This window comes from Prunus mume, linkage group LG1 (assembly GCF_029339155.1).
Source record: "Prunus mume cultivar Tortuosa linkage group LG1, ASM2933915v1, whole genome shotgun sequence".
Classification (NCBI taxonomy): domain Eukaryota; kingdom Viridiplantae; phylum Streptophyta; class Magnoliopsida; order Rosales; family Rosaceae; genus Prunus; species Prunus mume.
In genome coordinates, this window is record NC_142698.1 from 14,006,940 (window position 1) to 14,029,411 (window position 22,472).

Below are 22,472 nucleotides of genomic sequence, written 5' to 3' on the forward strand. Positions count from 1 at the left end.
TTGAAAATTCGGGTTACACAGAAGATGGTTTTTCAAGAGAAGATGAGACTCTGTTTGCCACCCTCAAAAGAAATATTGTTTATTCGATGAGGGGCGCAAAGAGAATTATAGCATTTCCTGCAAGCAAAGGAAACCTAGGACCAAAGCTAAGGACACTTGCTCCAAAAAAAAAAACTCAAACCACCCAAAAACAACCGTGTACCTTGACCGTATACAATACAATATCATTCGCAGGCACAATTCACAGGCATAACTTAAGATAATATAACTCATGCAACTAAATCACTACCTTCTATTAAAAGGCAGCTTAGAGTTGACGACAAGCAGAGGGGGCATGATAAACACATGCCCATATATTCTAAGAATGTTAGACACTACTGCACATAATAAATTCCTCCAGTGTTTCTTACAAATACGGATAGCGAATAGAAGCAATTTCCTTTACATAAACAATGTTCATCACGATTTACATCCTGCTGTTGATTTGCAAAGGTCGGCAGCTTTGACCCGAGTCCCGAGAGTTTCATTCCAGCCAATATTATTTTAAAGCAGCCACAGCCAAGCTCAAGTTCAGAAACACAACTTGTATGAGATTCCCAATCAACAGTACAATGCCTAAACAGAAAAACAAAGCCTGTTGAAGAAACAGGATAAACAAAACTGTATTAGTTCATTAGTACTAACTACTCCAAAAAATAAAAACAATTCAGTTATTACATCAGCAGCTGCAAACTAGAAAAGTACATCATTAATGGCGAGTACAGAACAATAAACAAATTTGCACAAAACATAGTCAAAAAGTAGAATCAAAGCAGGATTCACTCACATCTTAGGAGCTACAGGTAAGCTACAGCTCACTATAGTTGCGCCACACTGCACGAAATTCCTCACGGAAAGTGTTCAGGCGTGCTTTCAAGTTAGGTGTTCTGAAGCTTGCATGCAACAGAGTGGCTGAGAGGGAGGAAGGACAGAGAAAGAAAATCAATTAGAAAGCATACAGCATGTCAGGCAAATGAACACAAATTTTTAGAAAGCAACGTACCAAGCAGTCCGAAGGCGAGTGCCCACAGTACAGTTAAGAGACCACAGGAAACAAACCATAGAAAGAAACTCACTACAAATAGGAAATAGATGGTTGGTAAACAGTGGAATAATTATTTTTGAAAGGAATAAACAATGAAACAAATATTCAATTCACAGACTAGCTTGCTTGGACTACTCCAAAACATATATAGGAAAGAAGACATTGCTTTCAAGATTTGCATACCCGAAGAGAATATGAAGACAAACACCCAGCGAGGGCGGCCGCATATGAATATTGCTCTTTTAGCTGATGGACGTCCACGAATTACAGGCCTGGAAATAATTAAATAATCATTGAAGCAACTGTATAGGGTGCATAGCAGGTCAAGTGATAAACAACCAAGCTTACGTAAGAGGAGGTCTCATCTTTGCAGCCAAATGTGGAGAGAATTGTCTCACAGTTCTCAATACTTTCTCACTAAAAGTACCTGCAAAGCTGTAGCAATGATACTTAGCAACAATGTTTTCAGTAACTAACAGCAGGTTCCCTAGAAGTTAACAAGGGAAGAACGAGGATTTTAGGATTACCCTTAACTGTAGAGAAGTGCATCTCATTCAAACAAAGATTCTTCAGTATGCAAAACAACGTGTAATGAAAAAACTATATGGTTTAATTAGACTCATCTAAGGGCAAAAACATGAAGAAACTGAACTTCAAATAGTTGTTTCATGACTTTATCTAAATAACTACTTTTTCCATTTAAGTTTTCTGGCTAGATCACCTTGTTCAAATCTAATGTCTCAAACTCTTTATAAGATATAGAACCAAAAAATAGTTGGTCATGCTAAGTTATTCTGCAAAGTACTGTAAAACCACAACATGCTTATGTAAATGAGGAGGTAATTACCACAAGGGCAGGGCTCTGATTACAAAATAACAAACTGATGCCCCAAATGTGTTAAAAAAAATTATAAAAGGAAAATTGGTGCGCTGATCCGGATAGCCCAATTAATCCAAAAATTGACTCACTGATCACTACAATCAATAAACACAAAAATAGCAACAAAAAACACATGAGGCAGGTGCACGATGCGCATGTTTACATGCACCAACAAACAGAGCAGTATTAGAGTGTATTACCTGTCATTAAGAATCGCAATGCTGAGTGCCGTAAGAAGAGCAGCTACAATAGCAAGCGGCCTCCGAAGAAAAGCCAAGCCTACAGTTGACAGTGGAGATTTTAAAAACATGTTTTTATAGAGAAGTTAAAAAGAGAAAGCGATTCCCCCTATTTCATCCACAAAAGAGAGAGAGAGAGAGAGAGTGTGTGTGTGTGTGTGTGTGTGTGTGATTGAAGTTGTCTCGTTTGCTCACCAAGAACGAAAATGATCAAAAGGAAGTAGTTGGTCCTGTAGCTGCAAAAGCATGCAAAATCTGATCAAATTACAGAATACTAATCCCACAAAAAACGTGCGAAACAAGGAGACTAGACGGATAAACATAATTAAACATAATTAATTGACTAATTCAACATCCAACCTCATTAGATACTCATAATCTGCATCTGACAGTCATTATTGAAATGAATTCAGTACAAATAGCAGCCTCAATAGGACGCAAATAAAAAATTAGGGTTTACACATATAATTTGACCGCCAATAACCCCGTAGATTCGAATTACAACAACATATACAAGGTAAACTCAATGAGATTAGAAGAGAGGGATCGTACTAGTAGAAATTGCATTTGAGGCGGCTGTTCCATTTGGAGGAGGATCTGGGGACGGTGAACTTGGAGAAGAATTCAGAGAGAGGGCGAGGCGGAGAAGACCAGTCCACTTCGCGGAGTGCGTCGATCAGATCCTCGGCCGTGACGTTGCCCCAATCCATTTCTGTGCTGCTCTTCTGTTTCTTCGAATCCCTAGCTAGACTGAGCCGAGCGAAGAAGAAGATGAAGAGTGAGGAAGGAGAGCTCGAAACGCTGGTTGGTAAAAAAGAAACAGAATCGTCGGAAAAGAAGGAATTTGGGAGATGTTTTGGTGTGTGATCTGGAATTTGTGGAATTGGGGAAATGAAAATATGCGCTTTAACCAACGAGACAAGACGAAGTTAACGACTTGGGATACTAAAGAAACCGGTGACACGCGAAAAATTAAAAAAATAAAGAGTTTTGTGTCTGAGCCCGGGTTCGAACCGGGGACCTCTAGTGTGTGAGACTAGCGTGATAACCGACTACACCACCCAGACAGTTGTGCTGAAGTATGATGCTTACAATATCTATTTGTTATTTACAACATGCAGCTTAATAACATTTCAGCATCTGCGAATGTTTGCAGAGACCCAGAAGCTAAAATTTGAGGGGGTAGACCAGCCTCAGTTAGCCAAGATAGTGTACCCTTTCCGTTACACCTGAGTTTGAATTCCTTTTTTATTTATAATATTGTTATTTTCAAAAATAAAGTAAAAAATTTGATGGACTGAGCCATGGTATAAAGGTGGAGAAAGACTTTAACATTTTTTGCTATTTCTAGCAAATAACGCAAACTAGGCTATTCTAACCTGGAGTAGCTATCAAACACATTACCTCATTCACCTGCTTTTGCATGCAAATTTGAGGTTCTAATCAAACTATGAATTAATGGGCATCCAACTTGTACTTGGACCACTCATTCCTATGGTGTTTGCTATTTTATTTTTATTTTTATTTTTATTTTTATTTATTTTTAATAAGCAATAGTCTAAACTACTATGAATTGTAGCTCGTTTGGGAATACTTTTGTAGAAATCAGTTGTGTTGATAAACACTTAAAAAAAAAAGTGTTTATGTTAGAAAAACGTCAAAATTTTTATTGAAAATTCAAGTGCTTCGCATTGATTCATGAAAGCATGCACTTCTTCATAATTTTTTTTAAAACCCCAAATCAGAAAAAGACTCAAATTTAAGTGCAAGATGGTAAATTCATTGCCCTTACTAGCCCAATCCACATACGCGAGCATGCAAAATCTTAAATATTCTTTCTATTAAGTAGTTGTAGAGAGTGATGAAATTGTAATTAAAGAAAAATATGAAAGGTAGGTGAATTCATAGGTTTGGTTTGGTGAGTAGCAATAGAGTCATCCTTTATTATTATTATTATGACAGGCCAATATGATTCTTTTTTATTGATGACTATCTGCCACATCAATTATATGACAAGTTATTTATGGACACATAATATTTTCTCACTATCGATATTTCACAAACCTATGATATAGTATATGAGAAACTAGTTGTCACAAATTATTTTGGTAATAATTTATCTTGTAAAAGGTTCATATGATGACTTATTTTTTACTTTTTTTGATTGGCAAGTTATTTGTGGACATATCATTTACCATATACATGTTCTTATAAAAATAAAACAATTATTTGATATGACTGTTACGTTACAACCATCACGTAATATTACTAATCTATTTGTATATTAATATTGTATTTTAGGCTGTTACATATAAACCGACGTATTAACAACCTCATGTTACGATATGAGTACCATATGAATGGGTTCACAAAATGTGGTTGCCTATTTTTACTTTTTATTTAATCTTAATTTTTAAATTTCCCTTTCTTTCACGAACAAAACGTTTTTATTTCAACGTTGAATTCAAACTCCGAACAGTGAGACCGCTAATTTTTTTTTCCTTTCTTTTTGGCAAGAATAAATAGAGGGACCTTTTCCCGTTGCAAGAGGAAAGAGGTTTAGCGCATTAATTTAGCTTAGCCTATGGTCATTAGCAAATTCGAAGAAGATCAAATAAAGTTTACCAAAAGTATCTCCATTCGTCAAACCAATAACCACGCGACATGTTCTCAACCCATGACATTATTGGGCCTGGTCCAATCCCATCATCACCAACCTCAACAAGGAAATAAACCCGCCAACCACACCGCGCCACCTGTGAAACGACCCGGAGACAAAACACTCGTAGTGCGCGCCATCACGCTACCCACCGTAGACCGAGCCGCAGGCTACCACATCCCTCCTCGCTCCCTGTTATCTTCTAGCTCCACGCTTTCTCTTTCAAACCTCTCTTCCCTGTCTCTGTACTTTGGACGCTATCGAAATCCAATCAGCAAAAAAACCACCACTAATCTCAATTATTATCACTAATTGCAATCATCACAAAATTAATCAAATTAGTTAACCAATATTTTAATCGATTAATCATTTCAAGTTTTTCACCTTACATTCGCATTATTAAAAACAAACAGAAAACCTCTATTAATCTCTCTCCAGATTTTCTCTCTCATCGTGTTATCGAATTCGGCCGAAATCGAATCCTCGGAAGATCTCTATCTATATACGAGGTCCTGCAAGTTGGGAAAACGAGCTTCAATTCGGGTCGGAGCGGGTTTCGGGTTCGGAGCTTAGGGTTTTGTTATTCGGAGGGTAGAAATGGCTCACGCGTCCGGGAGGGGAAGGGTGGTCGGAGACTATCTGGTGGGTCGGCAAATCGGGTCGGGTTCGTTCTCGGTGGTTTGGCACGCGCGGCACAGGGTCCATGGGACCGAGGTGGCGATCAAGGAGATTGCGACTGGCCGGCTCAACAAGAAGTTGCAGGAGAGTCTAATGTCTGAGATCTTTATCTTGAAGAAGATTAACCACCCCAATATTATTACCTTGCATGATATTATAGAGGTTCGTGAATTTCAGTTTGTTTAATTGTTTATGTTTTTGGTTGAAGTTCTGTTTGATTGCCGAGAAAGCTAAGGAAAGTGGAGGGAAATAGTAATTGAGCTATTTTGTGTTGTTTCTGTTTAAACTTGTCTGGTTTCCAGGTTACAGAAAATTTTGAATTTAGGTCAGACTTTGGTTTCGTTTGTGTTGTTCGGAAAATTCCAAGTGTTTACTAAGCTTCACATTAAAATATATGGAATCTTACTGTTTCCTTTCTGAAGGCAAAGCATTAAAATTTCCAAGGGAATTTGTACTGTGCATTGAAACAATTGCATTTTCTTGTTGCATTTAATAAGAAATGTGAATACTTTTAACTGAAAATGGCACTGAAAATGGCTTCCCCAGGGTACTAACTTCTCCTAACTAAAAACTATTAAGACCTGCATTAGTTGAGGAAAGTGAATAGGGTAAAGCTTGCAGAATTGGAGAACAGAATAATTCTTTTTGCACATAAATGGAAATACACCTTTGTAATTGGCAAATAGATAAAATTGGTGCTCTGCTTTACTTTGTTCTCTTTTATGAGTGGGGAAAGACCAATCTCACTTTTTCGGTCAATTATCACCTTCGAATCATCTCTCATTCCTTTTTTCTCTCATAAGGCTTGTTTCACATTCACTTAAAATAGGTTCCTGGGAAGATCAATCTGGTATTGGAGTATTGCAGAGGTGGTGATCTTTCGATGTATATTCAACGCCATGGAAAAGTGCCAGAAGCTATTGCAAAGCACTTCATGCAGCAGCTAGGTTTGCCTTGGATTTTGCTTCTGCTAGTCATTTTTCTTTGTCCGTTTTGCATATTCACTGAGTCATACATGTACTGATGTTGAAGTGATTGTGTTATCTGCAGTGGCAGGTCTGCAAATGCTTCGTGACAATAATCTTATACATCGGGATCTAAAGCCACAGGTTTGGATGATTCAAAATTAAATGTGATCGTTCTATTAGTGCAATGATGATTTAGCTTAGTTATATTGTTTCAACAAGATCATCATTATCACTTATATAGTGATGATCTCTTGCCAAATAGTCTAGGTGAGGTTGTGAATCAGGACCATATAATACGACATGATTCCATCTGATTAACAATCTTGCTTGATACTTGGCAACATAACATGCTTTAATAAGATGACAATATAACATGCTAGACTGTCTTGTAAGAGACCATCACTATACATACACATACATATGCAGGCATTCTGTAGTAAGGAGCTAAAATAAGTAGCTAATCCTAGGGCATTAGTTCTAGGTTTTTGACACTCCTGCAATTTGGATTAGAATATCCCCGCTCGTTTTAATTTCGGCAATAGAAGATATCTACTGGCCTTCGATTAGCTACTTGTTAAGTTACTACAGCATCCTGTATGGAATATATCTAATAGTGATGGTCAGAGATGTCATAGGATATTGTTTGATATGTAGTAATCTTGTCTGTGCAGAAAGGTTTCCTAGGTATGTCATTCCATTTGTAATGTTTATCATTCTTGGAACAGAATCTCTTGCTGTCCACCAATGACAACAATTCAGTCTTAAAGATTGCAGATTTTGGATTTGCAAGGTAAATGTATCATCATCGTTTTGTCGTGTTTTTATTTGGTAAATCATTATCTCATTTATTCAAGCATGTCCATTGACGTCATTAATATCTTTTAGTAATTGATTGCATCTGGTGTTTGTTGACCTTTTTTCCCAGTCATTCTCACTCTTCTTCTGAACACACAGACTAAAACTTCCCTTATTTATTTATTTATTTTAAATTTCTGGGCAGATCTCTGCAACCTCGAGGCCTTGCTGAAACCTTGTGTGGTTCGCCACTTTACATGGCCCCAGAGATAATGCAACTTCAAAAGTATGATGCAAAGGTGAAATTTTCTCTTCTCATGTGATGGACAATCATAAAGATCTCATTAACCATTTCCCACTAACCTTGAACTGAATACGCAGGCAGATCTCTGGAGTGTTGGTGCGATTTTATTTCAACTTGTAACTGGGAAAACCCCATTCACAGGAAACAATCAAATACAGGTTCAATTACAAAATATTTCCCCTTTTCCTGTTTCCTTCTCTTGGCACACCTCCAGCTAATCCTATTCATGGTCCAAATCAGTAATTCTCGCGAGTGTAAATCTGCCTCACTTTTCAATTAATTTCTCTCCTGTGTTGTGCAGTTGCTCCAGAACATTGTGAAATCAACAGAGTTGCAGTTCCCGTCGGATAGCAGCAATTTAAGTTCAGAGTGCAAGGATTTGTGTCAAAAATTGTTACGCCGCAATCCAGGTATTTCACACAATGTAATAAAAGTGAAATTTGCAATACACATGTAATACCAAGTTAGGCCAAAAAGCGGATGGACCATATTTCGATGCTAAAAGGATTTGTGTGTTTACAATAATTTTCATACTGCCAAATTTCTAAATGGCGTGTGAGAGATTGAAGCAAGTCATTTATATAGATTTTGTGTTGCATGAGCTGTTTCCCACTTGTCTACATCTTCTTGTATATCATTCTCATTGGCTTGATGTTTTGTGTAACTTGGAATGACCTTGGCTTAGTTTCACTTTGCAAGAACTTAAAGGATTTATTTACTAATTGTTCTGCTTCTTGATATAGCGTAGGTATGTGATAATTCTAAGTTGGTTTGTAGTTTCGGATTTAGTTCATAACTTTTGACCTTCATAAAAAGGAGAAAGGGGTATTGTCGGAGGTCCCGCAAGATTTTTCATCTCCAACAAAATATGGGATGCTAGGATGTTAAGATGGATAATAGGAAACCAGAAAAGACAGGAATAAAAATGTAGGCATTAGCGAAAGATCGAGCGTGCACCTAATATTGGTAGATAAATAAGGGAATCTAGGCTTAGATGGTATGAGATGTATAAATAGAAGGTAATAGGATTAAGAAGATGACCAAACCTGACATTGGATGAAGTAACACAAACGCATCTTTAAGAAGTTTAGATTTATCAGTGATACAATATATGATAGAAAAGAATGGAAAGACGACGACGACGACGACGACGACGAATGAATGAATGAATGAATGAATGAATGAATAAATGGATGGATGCAATCTGCTAAGCTCCTATCATTGTTTACCCCACTGTTCTGACGTTTTTCTCTGCAATTGTGTTTACAGTGGAACGGTTAACATTCGAAGAGTTTTTTAATCACCCATATCTTTCTCAGAAGTCAGCATATAACTCATCAAGGTAAATGAGGCAAATAGTTTTCAGTCTTCATTGGTTTGACTTAAAATATGAGAATATTTTAAGACGATCCTCTGTGGCATGCAGGAGTAGGAAGACTTCAAGAATGGCAGAAGGATTTCCTATGTCTGAATGCAATCCAATGAGGAACATGGAGGAAAGTTCTCAAGAGGATTGCCTGCCTTTCCTTTTAGATGATGATTCCAGTGGTCCTGAAGGAAGCCCATCCTATTCAAGGAGGAGGCCCTCGATGAAGTCTACTTATGGATTTTCTCTTGATACAAAAGTTGATAGACGGGAAGCATCACCTACCACTTCATACAGATATGGCAGTGCAACACGTAAAGATAATTCTAGTCTTAGGTTGGACAACCATAGACTGTCAGATAGAAATCTAACTGACCCCCTAGGATCTATGGACCAAAAACCAATGAATGCTCGATCAAGAGGTAGAATCCTATTATACTCTCGTTTCAGTACTATTTATCTGCATCCAGGCATGTCTTAATAGAACATGTTCGTACTATTTATTATCTTATTTGCATCCGCAGTTGTGGATTCACTGGACTTGATTGATCAAGATTATGTTCTCGTGTCTGGACCTCCAGTTGATGTGTCTTCTTCCTCAGTTAGTGCTTCCAAGCCAAGTCCTTCTCTATACAGATCTGAGAGTCTCCCTCAAGAATCTCTAACCACCTCATCAAGTGCCCCAATGCAAATCATGGGCGCAGCTAATAGTAACATGTGTTGCATAGGAAGCTTGGACAGTCAGAGTTCTGCTCCAGGGACATCACTAGGATCAACGGATATGGGGGATGCTTTGGAGCAGCCATCAACACACTGCATGACAAGGCTCAATTCATTGCAGCAGTGTGTGTCCGCTATTACTGAATTAGTTCATGAAAAGGTAAATCAGTGAATTTGTTTACGATTCCTCTGTAAAATCAGTGAATTAGTGAGAAGTGCCTTATTTAGAAAAATCATAAAAATTCACTATTTTTGTAGAGTAGCCTATAGAGTATAGTTTGGTGCTAAGATTTGATATTGGTTCCTCACATGTGCCGTAGATGCTGCAAGCCTAATCTATGTTGGTTTGTTATACAGAATGATAGATTTTCTCTGCTAACGCATGCTTTATTTGTGTTATTTCTATTGCCCATGTCTTCAAACTTATTACAATATCGGTGTTCCTTTTTTTGTTGATGTGAAAAGGTTGAGGCAGGCAAGCATCTAGAAGCATTCTCAGTTCAGCTTGTAATTCTTGCAATTTGGAAGCAAGCTCTACATATATGTCATACGCAGGCTGCCTCTGCTATGGAAGGAAGTCCAAGCCAAGAGACCACAAGATTTAGGAGCACCAACAAGAAGCGTAGTAGTTCGGATGCTGAGGAATGCCTTGATGTGGTCAACAGTCAAGGGCCCGAGGATATTTCCTCTCAAATTGAGAGGGAATTTCTCCGTGAGGTTGAGCATGCAGAAGAACTTGCAAAGGCTATTGATCCCGGTATGGAGATATTATCTAGAGCGTTTCTCTATTTTTTTGTCATGCATCAGTGGCTAGAGTACTTATGACCTGTAAGATCAAGTGTTTTTCTGCTTTCATAATGTGAAGAGGACTATTTCTTTTAGAAACCAGTTATGCATCATTCTTCTCTTATTTATGCAGGCATGTCTCATGAAATAAGAACGTTATGTTTTTCTTCATTTCTTCAGTCGACATGAAAACATATATTTTTTGTTAATCGTCTCTAAATATATTAAGAAACAAGGGCACTTGTGATTTCATTATACAGCCGCTAAAAATCTTCTGGTTTTCTCTCTAATGGTTGCAGGACATACAGAGATGCCAGATGCGATGGAGACCATATTTCAGTCTGCTCTTGTTTTTGGGAGACATGGGGGCGTGAGTATATTTTTCTCTTTATTCTCATATTGGGGGCCATGTCATTCATTTCTTTATTAAATCTAGTTTTACACTGATTAAAAAGCTGGAAAGGCATGGGTTTTTGTTTTCACATTTACGCTTTAAAACTGCTGATCTAAAACATAAAAACAATTTTCCTTCAAGCCAAGATCTTTACATACTTAATAGCAGAGAATCAACTTCTGAAATCAACTTATGCCTGGCAGGTTGATGAGCTCATGGGTGATATGGAAAGTGCAGCGGTGTATTATTCAAAGGCTGTGCGTCTCTTGGTCTTTCTTCTAGTGGAAGCACCATCCCTCATTCTCAACCCGCCATTCTCTCTGACAAGCTCTGACCGGTATAGGCTTCAAACTTACATTGGTATACTTAATAATAGGCAAGGTTATTCAAGGTCTCAGCGGATGGCTATTTTGAAGTGCGAGGAGCAACAGTGCCCACCTTAAGAAGTCAAAATAGTTGAAGTGTAGAGTTTCTTACTTGCCCCGATTGACTGTACACTCTGTAAAATAATTTGTTTGTACAGCAGCTATTCTTTGATTGAGGATGTGGGTAGGTGGTGGGAACTTTGTAGTTCATTAGGTAGCTTGTAATTATCGCATTTCTGTCATTAAAAGAATGATGAAATGTGCATTCGTTATTGTTGCGTTATTACCCTTCTGTTTCTGTTCGGATTTGGTGCGTATTGCAGTGGTCATTAAATTAAAGGCTAATATATATATTTATATATATAATTTGCACGATTCATTCATTACTTGTTTGATCGTAAAGTAATTGTTAGTTGACATCTCAACCTTTTGATCTTTTGGCAAAAGCACTTGTTGGAGCCTCATTTGAATGTGAAACACTTGTGTGAAACAGGAATAGCTAAACAATGCAATCCCCAATCAATTAAGGCATGTCATGCATGATAAGTTTTCCACGTAGCAGTCTATAATTGGTTGGGATAGTAAAACAGTGTTATTTCCGTTTCACACAAGTTTTTCCGCATTTGAACATAATGAATTGCATGGTTTAGAATAAAACAAATGTCAAAATTGAAGGATTTGAGGACATTTGGAGCTTTTAGATGTATAGCTTGTGTGTCATACGAGGCCATGTTGAAATTTATCGTTTTCAATTCCCCACAGAATTGTAAGGGAATTGAAAGATATCCACACCTCGTATCATAGTCGTTCCCACAGAATGAAAAATCTTTCATCTCTACTTTCATTTGTTACTTTTACTTGTCTTGCAAATCATCGAATCCAATCAACGCGGCAATCGAACTCAATTCTGATCCCAATTCTAAGCCGCAAACGTGGACCAAATATGTAACGATCAACGCGGGGGCCGGCAGGTTATACATGGAAGTCAACATAACCTAACCCACCATTCTACTTTTTGTAGGGACATAAAGAGGTCCTTCTGGACATCGAAGACTTGAAGTCTCCTGTTTCGTCCTTAATTACCAATTAAAACCTTTGTTTCCTTAGGCCAGTTTGTCTACGTTGCCTATGTGGAAAGGAAACAGTTCAAGGATTTAATAATCATGGTGTGGACCATGTGACGACTTTCTGCCAATTAGCATCAACAGGGTGACTATAAAACATCATATTCTCGTTGTTCATACATACTACAAACATTAATTTGTCTTTCTCCTTCAAACTAATATTTTCTTACCTACAATCCATTGTTTTATTTTTCTATAAATAAAACCCAATTTTTATAAGAAAAATTCAATAACTAGGATCCAACTCATCAAGTTTCCTAATCAAGCTTAATGTGTCAAATGTTATATTTTTCAAATTCCTATAATACCCTTGATTACATTTTTAACGTGATTTGTTTAAGAAATTAGCTGCAATTCAATGCCGATTAATTGTGTTTCAATTTTGTATAGATTCCAAGGATTTAATGGCTCAGTTTTTTCCTCTAGGCGTGCGATATACGACTGGAAAGATAAGACAAAGACCTACAATTTACATATTTTTCCCTAATTTTCTTGGAGGAGGAACAACCCCAAACTTACGTGCAAAATAACTGACGTGTTATCCCAGTCTAAGTAGGAAGAAAAGTCAATTACTTACCCATTTTGGATTTATGTTTTAATTAGTTTTTCTTTATTTTTGGACTATTGTAAAAGCCCAGCTAGACTTGGAATAGACGTGTGGTGTTTTATTTAAGAATGAGGAACAACTCCTTTGGAGTCACGCAAATACTAAGAGAAATTGGAGACGCCGGAAGAGTACCTCAATTGACTAAGTTTTATTGTTTCTTCTTTATGTTTTTGTTTATATCAATTTCTATGATTATGTGTAACTAATTTTATTTTGCTAGAGCATGATGTAGCCCTAGTATGATAATCTAGTTTTCTTATTTTACATATCTATTGATTGCCGTTTGATGTTGGATTCTTAATTATTGTGCTTAATAACTTGGTTGATTATCTTGATGTTTGATCACCATGTAGACTTTTAATTGAGTTAATCCGATGCAAATTAGAGTAATTATCATACTTAATTTGAGGCTTGCTTCTTGTGATTAGGAGCCTAGAGTTTACATGCTTGTTGGAGGTTTTCACTGATCTTAATGAGTTTCTATGTGTTGATATTTGACTTAAATATCATATGCGAATTGCATGTAGGAATATACGAGTGAGCCTAAATACCATAGGTAATTCATGAACAAGGAAAACTAAGTGGCGACATCAAATGGTTAGTTAATAGGTAGGTGAATAAGAGACTAGATCGGATTACTAGTGATGAATTCATTGTCTTAGTGCTTTCATCAATTTGAACTTCTCATCCTTGTGTTTCGTGACTTTCTACTTGTTTTGTCTTTTAATTTCGTCGTTATATAATAGAGTAATTAAAGTATTTTGTGAAGTAAATTAGGTTAGATTAGTTGGAAGTTGAACCCAATCCTCTTGGGAATAACCTCGTATTTGCCATACTAAATTACGATTGACCTTGTGCACTTGCGAGTATAATTTATATTTAGACTAATCTTTATAATCTCAATTTTTCAGGTTGTCTAAAATTCACAACAATTATAGCAGTTAATGAAATGCTTGAAATAAATTATAAATAAAATATGAAGTCCAGTGGTAACAATGTAAAAACATAGGATTATTATGACCTCTTATATCCTATTGGTCATTTAAATTTAAAATTGTATTCTACACATAGATTTATAAAGTGATGGATATATGTCTAGGAAATAGAAAATGTAGGGACCTATATTAGACAAGCCCAACATTAAACTCTACTAAGATCCTTTAATCTTTATGTAGAGATGATTTTTAAATGAGTATCGACAAAATAGACGGTTTGAATTAATGAAATATAATACGGAATGGGTCCTATAATATATATATATATATATATCATTGCTCACATTAGGATGACTGAATTTTAATTAAAATGCAGATATTAAAAGTGAAACGTCAGATCAATCTAATGGTATTGCAGCCTTGATATGTATTAATTGACAAAATTTAAAGCCACGCGCATTAGCTCTTTGGTGTTTTTTTCACGGGCAAGTGGCAGCCACAACTTTAATGATTATTAAACTAATTTAATATTATATCAAATTATCATACTCTCTCTCATTCTTTCCCTCGATTACCTCACACTCTCGCTTCTCTCTCTCTCTCCCTTTCTTTTTCTAATTTTCTTCTTTCTTCTTCTTCTTCTCTCTCTCTCTCTCTCTCTCTCTCTCTCTCTTCTTCTCTTCTCTCCGTATCCCCATCTCTCTCCCTCTTCTCTGCTTCTTCTCCTTCTTAACAAATGGGGCTTTAAGCCCAGAAAACAATGGTTTCATTAAGCATGTTGTTTTTTCTTCGAGTCAAAAAGTTTGTGGAAAATGCATCACGTTCCTCTTTAATTTCTAGATTTCCAGACATTTCATTAAGCTTGTTATTTTTCCTTCAGTCAAAAAGCTATGAGAACTATGACTTGTAAAAATTTATCTAAATCAAATGGACAATGGATTTTGATAATTTGTGGATTGCGATGGGTGTTTCTTTGTTTTTCTCTACAAGTTTCCGGAAAAATTTAATTGGGGGTTGTGAACGTTTCTGGGTTGTGAAATTTTGGGGGTTTCTATAATCCCTCCCTCCCTCCCAAATCTCTGCCTCCAGTATCTGGCATCTGGCATTTAACCAAATTTACACACAGAGAGATATGGAGACTGAGAAAAAGAAGAAGAAGAGAAGTAGAAGAAAGAGAGAGAAAATTAAAAAAAGAAAGGGGGGGAGAGAGAGATATCTGGCATCTCAATTTTTCTCTGTTCTTTTTTTTTTCGTCATTTTTCTCTATTTGAAACCAATTGGAATAGCAAGCAAAATTAAAATAAGTTGAACTTGGACTTACTTGAACTTGGAAGTTGGAAAGATAAGTTGAGTTCTGATGTGATGGGGATGTCAACGTCAAAAAGATGTTGAGAAGATGGAGGCATTGAACGATTAATTAAAGCAAACCTTTGGTCTCCATAGTAACACCAAAGAGCTTATGCGCGTGGCTTTAAGTTTTCTCAATTAATACGTAGTAAGGCTGCAATACCATCAGATTGATCTGACGTTTCACCTTTAATATCCGCATTTTAATTAAAATCCAGTCATCCTGACGTGAGTAAAACTGTATATATATATATATATATATATGCATACACAGATGCTTCATTTTATAATACTTCTGTTTCTAAACCAAGCTCCAAAAATGAGGTACCAAGTTGTTTCATCTCCAAAAAATGTTGTCTGGTTTCTTACTTTACTAACCATCACTGTGTTTTTCCACTGTTCTGCTACTGCAAAAACGCAGAATAGTCTGAAAAGGGGCTCTTCTCTCTCAGTTGAAGATGACTCGGACTTCCTAACTTCCCCAGATGAGTCTTTCACATGTGGGTTCTATGGGGTGGGCACAAATGCTTACTGGTTCTCAACATGGTTCACAAACTCTAAAAGCAGAACAGTTGTTTGGATGGCTAACAGAGACAAGCCTGTCAATAGCCTTGGCTCCAGAGTTTCGCTTCGAAAAGATGGCTCGTTGGTCTTGACCGATGTGGATGGCGCAACTGTCTGGCAGACCAGCACCAACTCCAGTAGCCTTGATGTTGAGAGAGCAGAGCTTTTGAATTCTGGCAACCTTGTTCTGAAAGATGCTCATGGTAAAATTCTATGGCAAAGCTTTGATTTTCCCACTGATACTCTTCTCCCAAACCAACCATTTACAAAGAGCAAGAAGCTGATATCCACTTTAGGAAGAGGGACTTTTGGTACTGGCTATTTCAGTTTCTATTTTGATAATGATAATGTTCTCAAGTTGATGTATGATGGTCCTGACATTTCAAGCTTATATTGGCCTGATCCTGATTATAGTGTATTTTTAAATGGTAGAACAAATTATAACAGTAGCAGGATAGCTGTTTTAGATGACTCTGGCAATTTTTTGTCCAGTGATAAATTGCAATTCAGTGCTTCTGACATGGGTGTAGGCGTAAAAAGGCGGTTGACAATGGATTATGATGGGAACCTAAGACTTTATAGTCTCAACAGTTTGACAGGATTCTGGGTGATCACCTGGGAAGCTATGGCAGAGCTGTGCAAGGTGCATGGCATCTGTGGAAGAAATGGGATTTGTATTTATACACCACAGCCCAAGTGCTCATGCCCTCCTGGCTATGAAGTAGTTGACACAAGTAACTTGAACAAGGGTTGCAAGCCTAAGTTTAATCTTACATGCTCACAGTCCCAGCAAGTGAAATTTGTGCAGATTCAGCAAGTAGATTTCTATGGATTTGATCTCAACTATAGTGAACCCATTTCATTTGACAATTGCAGAAAATTTTGCTTGGAGGATTGCCGGTGCGAAGCATTTAGCTATAGGCTAACAGGGGAAGGTAGGTGTTATACAAAGAGTGCTCTTTTCAATGGGTACAAGTCTCCAAATTTTCCGGGGAGCATATACTTAAGACTGCCCGTGAGTGTGGAAGCATCACTATCTACCAAGCTAAATGCCTCCGATGCATGCAGCAGGACCAATGTGACCAAGGTTGTAGTAGGTTCTCCTTCCGTGTATGCTAATTCCACTAAAAGGTTAAGATGGGTGTATATGTATTGGTTTGCTTTTGCAGTTGGTGCAGTTGAAATTCTCTTCATACTTTCAGCTTGGTGGCTACTTTTCAGAAGACGTGGTGCAGCAGCTCCAATAGAAGATGGATATCATGTGATTTCAAGTCAATTTAGAATGTTTTGCTATCCTGAGCTCAAGAAGGCAACCAAAAACTTCAAGGAAGAGCTGGGAAGAGGGGCTTCTGGGGCTGTTTACAAGGGTGTGCTGGCAGATGAAAGAGTGGTAGCTGTCAAGAAATTGGCAGATATATATCAAGGGGAAGATGTATTTTGGGCAGAAGTAAGTACAATTGGAAAAATCAACCACATGAACCTAGTGAGAATATGGGGATTCTGTTCAGATGATAAACACAGACTCCTGGTCTCTGAGTATGTTGAAAATGGTTCCTTGGACAAGCACCTCTTCCCCCCAAACTTTCTTGGATGGAAAGAGAGGTTTAAAGTTGCAATAGGGATAGCTAAGGGTTTAGCCTATCTTCACCATGAGTGTCTAGAATGGGTTATCCATTGTGACGTGAAACCTGAGAACATACTCCTAGACAGTAACTTCGAGCCAAAGATTGCAGATTTCGGGCTAGCAAAGTTATCTCAGAGAGGCAGCCTCAGTTCAATGTTCTCTCGAATTCGAGGAACGAAAGGGTATATGGCTCCAGAGTGGGCTTTGAACCTTCCAATCACTGCCAAAGTGGATGTTTATAGTTATGGAGTGCTGATTTTAGAGATGGTGAAGGGGATCCGACTTTCGAGTTGGGTGGTGGAGGATAGTGAGGATCAAGAAGCAGAGCTGACAAGGTTTGTGAGGGTGGCTAAAAAGAAAATCCGATGTGGGGAAGACCAATGGATAGAGGATATGTTGGATCCAAGGTTAGAAGGGCAGTTCAGCAGAAACCAAGCAGCAAAGATGGTTGAGATTGGTGTTTCCTGTGTGGAGGAAGATAGGAGCAAAAGACCAACAATGGATTCAGTGGTACAAGAGTTGCTAGAATGTGCAGATGAATCTCATGCTGGTTCTCCACACAAGAAATAACTGCATTTAAGCTTTAAATGCCCTTTTCTTGGTTTTGTTTTAGCCATTAGCGCTGTTGTTAGCTTCTGTAAAAGTCTACTCTAACCGCATCCTGTAATATTTGCAATGAAGTGTGGATATAGAGGCCTATAATATTTTCGCTTTTGTACAACTCATTTTGCTATCACATCTGTAACCCAGGTTGCAGTTAACTAGGTAGTTAAATTGGGTATTAAGTTAACCGGGAATCATTTTGGAAATTGAGATACTCAAATGCAAATCGGGTCAAAGTTCAAGGACTAATAAAACGATTAAGCCTAAGTTAACCATATAAGATAGAATGTCAACTTTTTTTTTCAGGACTTTTCTTATTAAGAGGGGTGATAGCATACTAAACTCACACACACTACACATGGATGCTAGGACTCGCCCGTGACATTACTTAGGGGAGCAAATACTCCAAACCACTATGCTAGTGGGTCCTTTGCAGATAGAATGACAACTTAAGATATAAGCGTCAACATAGAAATGTCCAAATTTATAAGTAAAATCTGTAGGTTCATCCCACACCGCACAATGGAAGGAATTGGACATTTGCTTAATAGATGGCTGGCAGTATGACCGAGTCATTGAATCTGATAGACTTGTATTATTGCTTGGAAAGAAAAGCATTAAATAAAATAACAGTAGTTAGTTCTAGAATCAAGAAATCTGATCTAAAAAGTTGAATTTTGTGCATACTTGGAAGATTTTGCATAACAATCCAAAAAAGAGGAAAAGAGATGAAGATTCTGCGGAATTTCATTGCAAGAAGTTTTGCAACCTTATATAGTCCAGATTGGCACACGAGCATCTCCAGGCCTAAAGCATTTTTCAAAACCTCCAATGGAAGTTCTTAAATTTCTCATTCTTTTGCTGTTTGCAGCAACAGTTGATTGGAGTGAAGCAGGGTTGCCCAGCTTAAGGCAGGGGAGCTCCTTGAAAGTTGAGGAAGAGAGTGACTTCTTGGTTTCACCAAATGGAACTTTCTCCAGTGGATTTTACAAGGTTGACACCAATGCCTCTTGCTATTCAATATGGTTCACCAATTCTGTCAATAAAACAGTTGTCTGGATGGCTAACAGAGATAAGCCTGTTAGTGGAAGAGGGTCCAAGCTAACTCTCCACAGAAATGGCAACTTGGTTTTGACTGATGGGGTTGGATCAATTGTATGGTCAACCAACACTTTCTCTAATGCAGGTGTGGAGGCTCGGCTTCTTGAGACCGGAAACTTGGTGTTGATCAACCAAGCAAAGGAGGTCCTCTGGCAGAGTTTTGATTCCCCTACAGATACTCTTCTTCCATCACAGAAACTTGTCAGGAACACAACCTTGGTGTCCATGAGAAGTCAAGGTACATACTTATCTGGATTCTATAACTTCAAATTCGGTGATAGTAATGTCTTATATCTCGTTTACAATGGCCCTCAATTTTCGAGTGCTTATTGGCCAATGCCAGGTGTAAATGTTTTTGACTTTGGTAGAACACCTTACAATAGCTCTAGAGTAGCAATTTTGGATGGGGTTGGGGAATTTATATCAAGTGACAATTTGGTGTTTAATGCATCTGATTATGGGTTTGGTCCAAAGCGTCGTTTAACACTGGATTATGACGGCATGTTAAGATTGTACAGTCTAGATGAATCAACGGGGCTCTGGGAACTGTCATGGGCGCCTGATGGTGTGGATGCTTGCCTGGTTCATGGCTTGTGTGGTGCATATGGTATTTGCACTTACAAACCACAACCTACTTGTAGTTGCCCTTATGGTTTCTCCCTAAACGATCCTTCAGACGGGTCGAAAGGCTGCTCACCTTCGTTCGATTTGAGTAATGATGCAACCAAGTCAGACTTCATGGTGCTTCCTAACACAGATTACTATGGATATGACATGGAAACCTATGCTCTTGGAATTTCTTTTAGCGCATGCAGGAATGCATGCCTAACTGATTCTAGATGCAAAGGATTCGGATATGCTCTGGATGGAAAAGGGCAATGTTTCCCTTAAAGTTTTCTCCTTAATGGATTTCATATGCCGAATACTCTCCAAATCATGCATATTAAAATTCCAAAAGGTTTTCTGAGAAAGGATGAAGTCGTAACGAAGCTAGAAACATACGATTTGAACTGCTCAGCTGCACAAGTTTCTCTCAAAACTAGTGATCTTGAAGTGGAAAAGAGCAAAAAAAATCGATACATGGATTACCTGGTTGGATTTGTAAGTTCCTTCGCAATAATTGAAGCAATCTGCATTGGTTTGACATGGTGGTACGCCTTCCGAAAGCATGCTCATGAGGAATTTGTGAATATGGGTTACATCGCATTAGCCATGGGATTCAAGCGTTTCACGTACGCAGAACTAAAAAGAGCCACCGATGGCTTCAAACAGGAGGTAGGAAAAGGTGGTTTTGGAACTGTGTATAAAGGTGTTCTAGATGATGAAAGAGTTGTTGCTGTGAAGAGACTAGATGGCATCTTGCAAGGAGATGCAGAATTTTGGGCAGAGGTGAGTGTGATAGGGAATATCAATCACAGGAACTTGGTTAAACTATGGGGTTTCTGTGCTGACAATGAGCATAAGCTGCTCGTCTACGAGTACCTGGAGAATGGATCACTGGACAGACTCTTGTTCAGTTCAGATGGGGAACTAGGATTGGAGCAGAGATACAACATTGCTCTTGGCACAGCAAAGGGTTTGTCATATTTACATGAGGAATGCCTAGAATGGGTGCTCCATTGTGATGTAAAGCCTCAAAACATTCTGTTAGATGACCACCTTGAACCTAAAGTGGCAGACTTTGGCATGTCAAAGCTATTCAAAGACATCCATGGCATCAGGGACATCGATGGGATGGGATTTTCGAAAGCGCGGGGCACCAGAGGCTATATGGCTCCAGAGTGGATGATGAACCTGAAAATTGATGCGAGGGCAGATGTCTATAGCTATGGGATTGTTTTGTTGGAACTACTGAGTGGAAAAAGTGCTTCTATTCTCGTTTCAGTTCTTGCCAAAGAGTACAATGAATGCAACCAATTGGCACAATGTGTGACTGAAAAGATCAGAGAAGAAGGGCTTGAGGAAGTACTTGATCCTAGACTACTTGGTGAACTTGATAAGAAGAAGCTCGAAAGATTGATGAAAGTTGCTCTACTGTGTGTTCAAGATGATCGCAGTGCAAGGCCAGCCATGAGTAAGGTTGTGGAGCTTCTACTTGAAAATGACGAGTAAGGGCCAGATGAAGAAGATCAGAGAGAGAGAGAGAGAGAGCAAATAATAGAAGCTAAATGTACAGTAAATAATATGTTATTCTTACATTTGTTTAGCTTCCCATTAAATGTAATGATAGGTTACTAGGATTGGAGCATTCCAGCTGAATAAAAACTGTGATTCCAACAATTGTTTCAAGTTTCTGTATGATATATGATTCAGTTTTCATTCTTCGAATCAACAATCGTTTATAGAAAATCGAAAAAATTAGAACCATGAACAGAAGTATGAACAAATGGTTCTACAGCCAAACAAATTAATACCATGAAAATGTAAACTAATGATTTCTTCTCTCTTTACTTTCTTTTCTCCCTGTCTCTGTCCATGTCTGCCCCAACCAAACCCAGAATGCATTGGACACACGAACTTCATGAAGCCTTTGTGGAAGCTGTGAAACGTGACAGAATTGCATCTGCAACAGCTAACTCCGTATCTGCAGTTCTACGGATCACAGGAAGATTTGCTTTCCTCAAGATGTGCTCAGTCAGATGGTAAAGCTGTGTCTGCACAGCAGATGTTTATAACAAAGCCCAAACAACACTCACAATCAAATAAGAAGAAGCAAACAATTGTGGCTTGTTTAGCAGAGCTTCTAATTATAGTATTTTAATTACATTAACCTCTAATAAGAGATTCCAACAAGAAATAATCAACCAAAAGATATAACTAGAAGTTGAATACCATCAAGATACCTGAACACCATAGGACAATAGTCCTTCCACCGAAACTCAAACGACTGATGGGGTGGCGTTTTGTTCGATCCTTCCGGTGGAAACCTGGTCCAAAACTTCTCTTTGGGATTGAAATCACTTGGCTTAAGATCTTTCACTATCGAAGCATGCTTCCCAATAGAGTATCTAAAAACCAAAAACACCACAACATCAACACCAGCCTCCATTGATAAAGAAAACCCATAAGCAAAAAATCACTCCACGACTTGTAAAATCGAAAAATCAGAAAAATCAGAAAAAGTACCTAATACCCAGTTGAAGATTGAGCATCAAATCGTAGTTCTTATGGCCGTTTGATATGGTCTGGCCAGGCTTCTTGGGCTCGCCAGAAAAACAACAGGGACTTTGATAGGAATTAGGAGTTAGAGCCAAAACTGTAAAACAGTTTTGGATAGTTAGTTAGCCACGTGTCAAGTGTTAGTTGGGGAATCTGTTACAATTACTGTT

At 38.0% G+C, this 22,472-nt stretch overlaps 5 protein-coding genes and 1 non-coding gene across 7 annotated transcripts; 4 read left to right on the top strand and 2 right to left on the bottom strand.

The window, feature by feature from the left end:
- Nucleotides 1–240: 240 nt before the first annotated feature.
- LOC103338838 (PRA1 family protein A1-like) lies at nt 241–3,119 on the bottom strand. The gene is made up of 8 exons (XM_008242097.2): nt 2,756–3,119; nt 2,399–2,439; nt 2,165–2,243; nt 1,433–1,519; nt 1,268–1,356; nt 1,043–1,114; nt 827–951; nt 241–634 (listed from the first exon to the last, which is right to left on the bottom strand). Exons 1-7 carry the CDS (start codon nt 2,911–2,913, stop codon nt 848–850), a joined length of 630 nt encoding a protein of 209 aa, XP_008240319.1. The 5' UTR covers nt 2,914–3,119; the 3' UTR covers nt 241–634; nt 827–847.
- A 77-nt stretch (nt 3,120–3,196) lies between these two features.
- On the bottom strand, nt 3,197–3,270 carry TRNAV-CAC (transfer RNA valine (anticodon CAC)). Its single transcript has one exon. It is a non-coding gene; the product is annotated as a tRNA-Val (tRNA).
- Nucleotides 3,271–5,088: 1,818 nt separating this feature from the next.
- Nucleotides 5,089–11,524, top strand: LOC103338827 (serine/threonine-protein kinase ATG1c). Of its 2 annotated transcripts, none has more exons than XM_089054774.1 (13): nt 5,089–5,702; nt 6,370–6,487; nt 6,591–6,649; nt 7,180–7,298; nt 7,509–7,602; nt 7,685–7,765; nt 7,909–8,017; nt 8,877–8,949; nt 9,034–9,395; nt 9,498–9,853; nt 10,159–10,450; nt 10,779–10,849; nt 11,077–11,524. In XM_089054774.1, the coding sequence occupies exons 5-13, from the start codon at nt 7,561–7,563 to the stop codon at nt 11,314–11,316; spliced, it is 1,626 nt and encodes a 541-aa protein (XP_088910900.1). In that variant the 5' UTR covers nt 5,089–5,702; nt 6,370–6,487; nt 6,591–6,649; nt 7,180–7,298; nt 7,509–7,560; the 3' UTR covers nt 11,317–11,524. The 2 variants fall into 2 exon arrangements, with proteins under 2 accessions (XP_088910900.1, XP_008240309.2); XM_008242087.3 differs by having other exon boundaries at nt 5,261–5,702; nt 7,234–7,298.
- A 4,011-nt stretch (nt 11,525–15,535) lies between these two features.
- LOC103338816 (putative receptor protein kinase ZmPK1) lies at nt 15,536–18,160 on the top strand. Its single transcript, XM_008242077.3, has one exon. The coding sequence runs from the start codon at nt 15,571–15,573 to the stop codon at nt 18,007–18,009; it is 2,439 nt and encodes an 812-aa protein (XP_008240299.2). The 5' UTR covers nt 15,536–15,570; the 3' UTR covers nt 18,010–18,160.
- Nucleotides 18,161–18,873: 713 nt separating this feature from the next.
- LOC103340719 (putative receptor protein kinase ZmPK1) lies at nt 18,874–20,034 on the top strand. The gene has a single exon (XM_089044201.1). The coding sequence runs from the start codon at nt 18,874–18,876 to the stop codon at nt 20,032–20,034; it is 1,161 nt and encodes a 386-aa protein (XP_088900327.1).
- Nucleotides 20,035–20,058: 24 nt separating this feature from the next.
- Nucleotides 20,059–21,472, top strand: LOC148921069 (putative receptor protein kinase ZmPK1). Its single transcript, XM_089044200.1, has one exon. It carries the CDS (start codon nt 20,059–20,061, stop codon nt 21,253–21,255), a length of 1,197 nt encoding a protein of 398 aa, XP_088900326.1. The 3' UTR covers nt 21,256–21,472.
- The last annotated feature ends 1,000 nt before the right edge of the window (nt 21,473–22,472 follow it).

Bases quoted from the DNA above. Each gene is read 5' to 3' on its own strand.
- LOC148921069 (XM_089044200.1), top strand. From the start codon at position 20,059: ATGCCGAATACTCTCCAAATCATGCATATTAAAATTCCAAAAGGTTTT.
- LOC103338838 (XM_008242097.2), bottom strand. From the start codon at position 2,913: ATGGATTGGGGCAACGTCACGGCCGAGGATCTGATCGACGCACTCCGC. The intron at 2,244-2,398 runs GTGAGCAAACGA...TGTCAACTGTAG, and splicing joins TTTGATCATTTTCGTTCTTG to GCTTGGCTTTTCTTCGGAGG. The intron at 952-1,042 runs GTACGTTGCTTT...CCTCCCTCTCAG, and splicing joins ACTCGCCTTCGGACTGCTTG to CCACTCTGTTGCATGCAAGC.
- LOC103338827 (XM_008242087.3), top strand. From the start codon at position 5,460: ATGGCTCACGCGTCCGGGAGGGGAAGGGTGGTCGGAGACTATCTGGTG. The intron at 8,950-9,033 runs GTAAATGAGGCA...TGTGGCATGCAG, and splicing joins TCAGCATATAACTCATCAAG to GAGTAGGAAGACTTCAAGAA. The intron at 9,396-9,497 runs GTAGAATCCTAT...TTGCATCCGCAG, and splicing joins AATGAATGCTCGATCAAGAG to TTGTGGATTCACTGGACTTG.
- LOC103338816 (XM_008242077.3), top strand. From the start codon at position 15,571: ATGAGGTACCAAGTTGTTTCATCTCCAAAAAATGTTGTCTGGTTTCTT.
- LOC103340719 (XM_089044201.1), top strand. From the start codon at position 18,874: ATGGAAGTTCTTAAATTTCTCATTCTTTTGCTGTTTGCAGCAACAGTT.